Source organism: Pagrus major, chromosome 14 (genome assembly GCF_040436345.1).
Source record: "Pagrus major chromosome 14, Pma_NU_1.0".
Lineage (NCBI taxonomy): Eukaryota > Metazoa > Chordata > Actinopteri > Spariformes > Sparidae > Pagrus > Pagrus major.
The window spans coordinates 2,210,001-2,212,500 of NC_133228.1; the positions used below are offsets into that span (position 1 = coordinate 2,210,001).

At 41.1% G+C, this 2,500-nt stretch overlaps 1 protein-coding gene across 1 annotated transcript in view; it reads left to right on the plus strand.

Annotated features, from left to right (window-relative positions):
• Positions 1-2,500, plus strand: part of rint1 (RAD50 interactor 1) — a 50,726-nt gene that overhangs the window by 36,429 nt on the left and 11,797 nt on the right. The window contains exon 11 of the mRNA XM_073480735.1: positions 1,816-1,920. Within this exon, the coding sequence (XP_073336836.1) occupies positions 1,816-1,920 (105 nt within the window). The remainder of the gene's footprint in view (positions 1-1,815; positions 1,921-2,500) is intronic.

Below are 2,500 nucleotides of genomic sequence, written 5' to 3' on the forward strand. Positions count from 1 at the left end.
TTAGTGAGGCACACACCTGTGTATATAAGGTCCAAAAGTTGACAGTGCATGTCAGAGCACAAACCAAGCCATGAAGTCCAAGGAATTGTCTGTAGACCTCCGAGACAGGATTGTATTGAGGCACAGATCTGGGGAAGGGTACAGAAAAATTTCGGCAGCATTGAAGGTCCCAGTGAGCACAGTAGCCTCCATCATCCGTAAATGGAAGAAGTTTGGAACCACCAGGACTCTTCCTAGAGCTGGCCACCCGGCCAAACTGAGTAATCGGGGGAGAAGGGCCTTAGTAAGAGAGGTGACCAAGAACCCAGTGGTCACTCTGACAGAGCTCCAGCGTCTCTCTGTGGAGAGAGGAGAACCTTCCAGAAGGACAACTATCTCTGCAGCACTCCACAAATCACGCCTGTATGGCAGAGTGGCCAGACGGAAGCCACTCCTCAGTAAAAGGCACATGACAGCCCACCTGGAGTTTGCCAAAAGGCACCCGAAGGACTCTCAGACCATGAGAAACAAAATTCTCTGGTCTGATGAAACGAAGCTTGAACTTTTTGGCCTGAATGCCAAGCGTCATGTCTGGAGGAAACCAGGCACCGCTCATCACCTGGCCAATACCATCCCTACAGTGAAGCATGGTGGTGGCAGCATCATGCTGTGGGGATGTTTTTCAGCGGCAGGAACTGGGAGACTAGTCAGGATCGAGGGAAAGATGACTGCAGCAATGTACAGAGACATCCTTGATGAAAACCTGCTCCAGAGCGCTCTGGACCTCAGACTGGGGCGAAGGTTCATCTTCATTCAGCTACAGGACAACTCTGTGAATGTCCTTGAGTGGCCCAGCCAGAGCCCAGACTTGAACCTGATTGAACATCTCTGGAGAGATCTGAAAATGGCTGTGCACCGACGCTCCCCATCCAACCTGATGGAGCTTGAGAGGTTCTGCAGAGAAGAATGGGAGAAACTGCCCAAAGATAGGTGTGCCAAGCTTGTGACATCATACTCAAAAAGACTTGAGGCTGTAATTGGTGCCAAAGGTGCTTCAACAAAGTATTGAGCAAAGGCTGTGAATACTTATGTACATGGTATATTTTCGTTCTTTATTTTTAATAAAGTTGCAAAAATTTCAAGCAAACTTCTTTCACGTTGTCATTATGGGGTATTGTGTGTAGAATTTTGTGGAAAAAAATGAATTTAATCCATTTTGGAATAAGGCTGTAACATAACAAAATGTGGAAAAAGTGAAGCGCTGTGAATACTTTCCGGATGCACTGTACAGTGTATGTATGTATACAGTATATGTTGGTATGTATCTATGTGTGTACACATACAGTATATGTGTGTATGTATATATACTGAGAAATGACATGAGAACAATGAGAAACATTTATTGAAAGAATTATTCAACACAAGGGTAAAAATCAGTTTTTGCCAATGTCCTCTCTGGTTTCAAGCCTGTTTTTGGTGCCATAAGGATATTGATCATTTTGTCTGCTAGTAAATTGAACTTGAATGAGGTTGAGTATTGCTGGATTGGTAGAGGTAGGGGAAGCTGTATTTTCAGCCAACACATTATTGCTCATTAAAACTTTATGTTGTTCTCTAGAGTGCTATTTTGTTCTCAGTATTTGCCTCTTTATTGTTATGTCTTATTGTTTGTGCTATTATTTATATATATATATATATATATATATATATATATGTATATATATATATATATATATATATATATATTCAACTCAATTTTGACTTTTTTCCAAAGAAATAGGGTGACAGAAAAATGAACAAGACACAGGTTGCTGATATTGCTTTTTTTCTTCCTAGGTGATGAAGGAGGAGTCTCGCTGCCCATTAGGTGCTCGTTATTGCGCCATCCTTAATGCTGTCAACTACATATACACCATCCTGGGAGACTGGGGAGACAATGTGGTGTGTTGATTTTATTAAATGTATTTATTTTATTAATGCTTATTTGCCAGAGCATCTGCAGGATGTTGCCAATGCTGGATAGTTCTCAATTGCACAGCCCCTTGTTTTCATATGAAAGCCAATTTCACTGTGATTTTTCTCTTCTAGAACACAGATCCCAAAAAGTTTAGTTGCTGTGTACAACCTCAGTAAATATATATGTGATAATTTGCTAATCCCTTTTGACATAAACTCAATTGAAAAGAGTGCAAAGACAATATATTAAGCGTTTCACCAAGTTGGAACAGGGACAACAAAAGACGAAAAGGGAAAGTTGTGGAATGCTAGGAAAATTCCTGTTTGGAACATTCCATAGGTAAACAGGTTCATTGGTAACAGGTAATAAAGCAGGGGTCTCAAACTGCTGCCGCAGCGATTTTTTTAAAAAGCAAAGTAACGGCGGTTTAAATTGGTGTAAGCCTGACGACAGTGTAACACTGGGAAAACAGGCTATTGCAGCAAGCCTAGGTCAAGGTGTAAGTACGTTATTTATTAGGAAAAAAGATATGCACTATTGAAAACTAATGTGCATACAGATGTA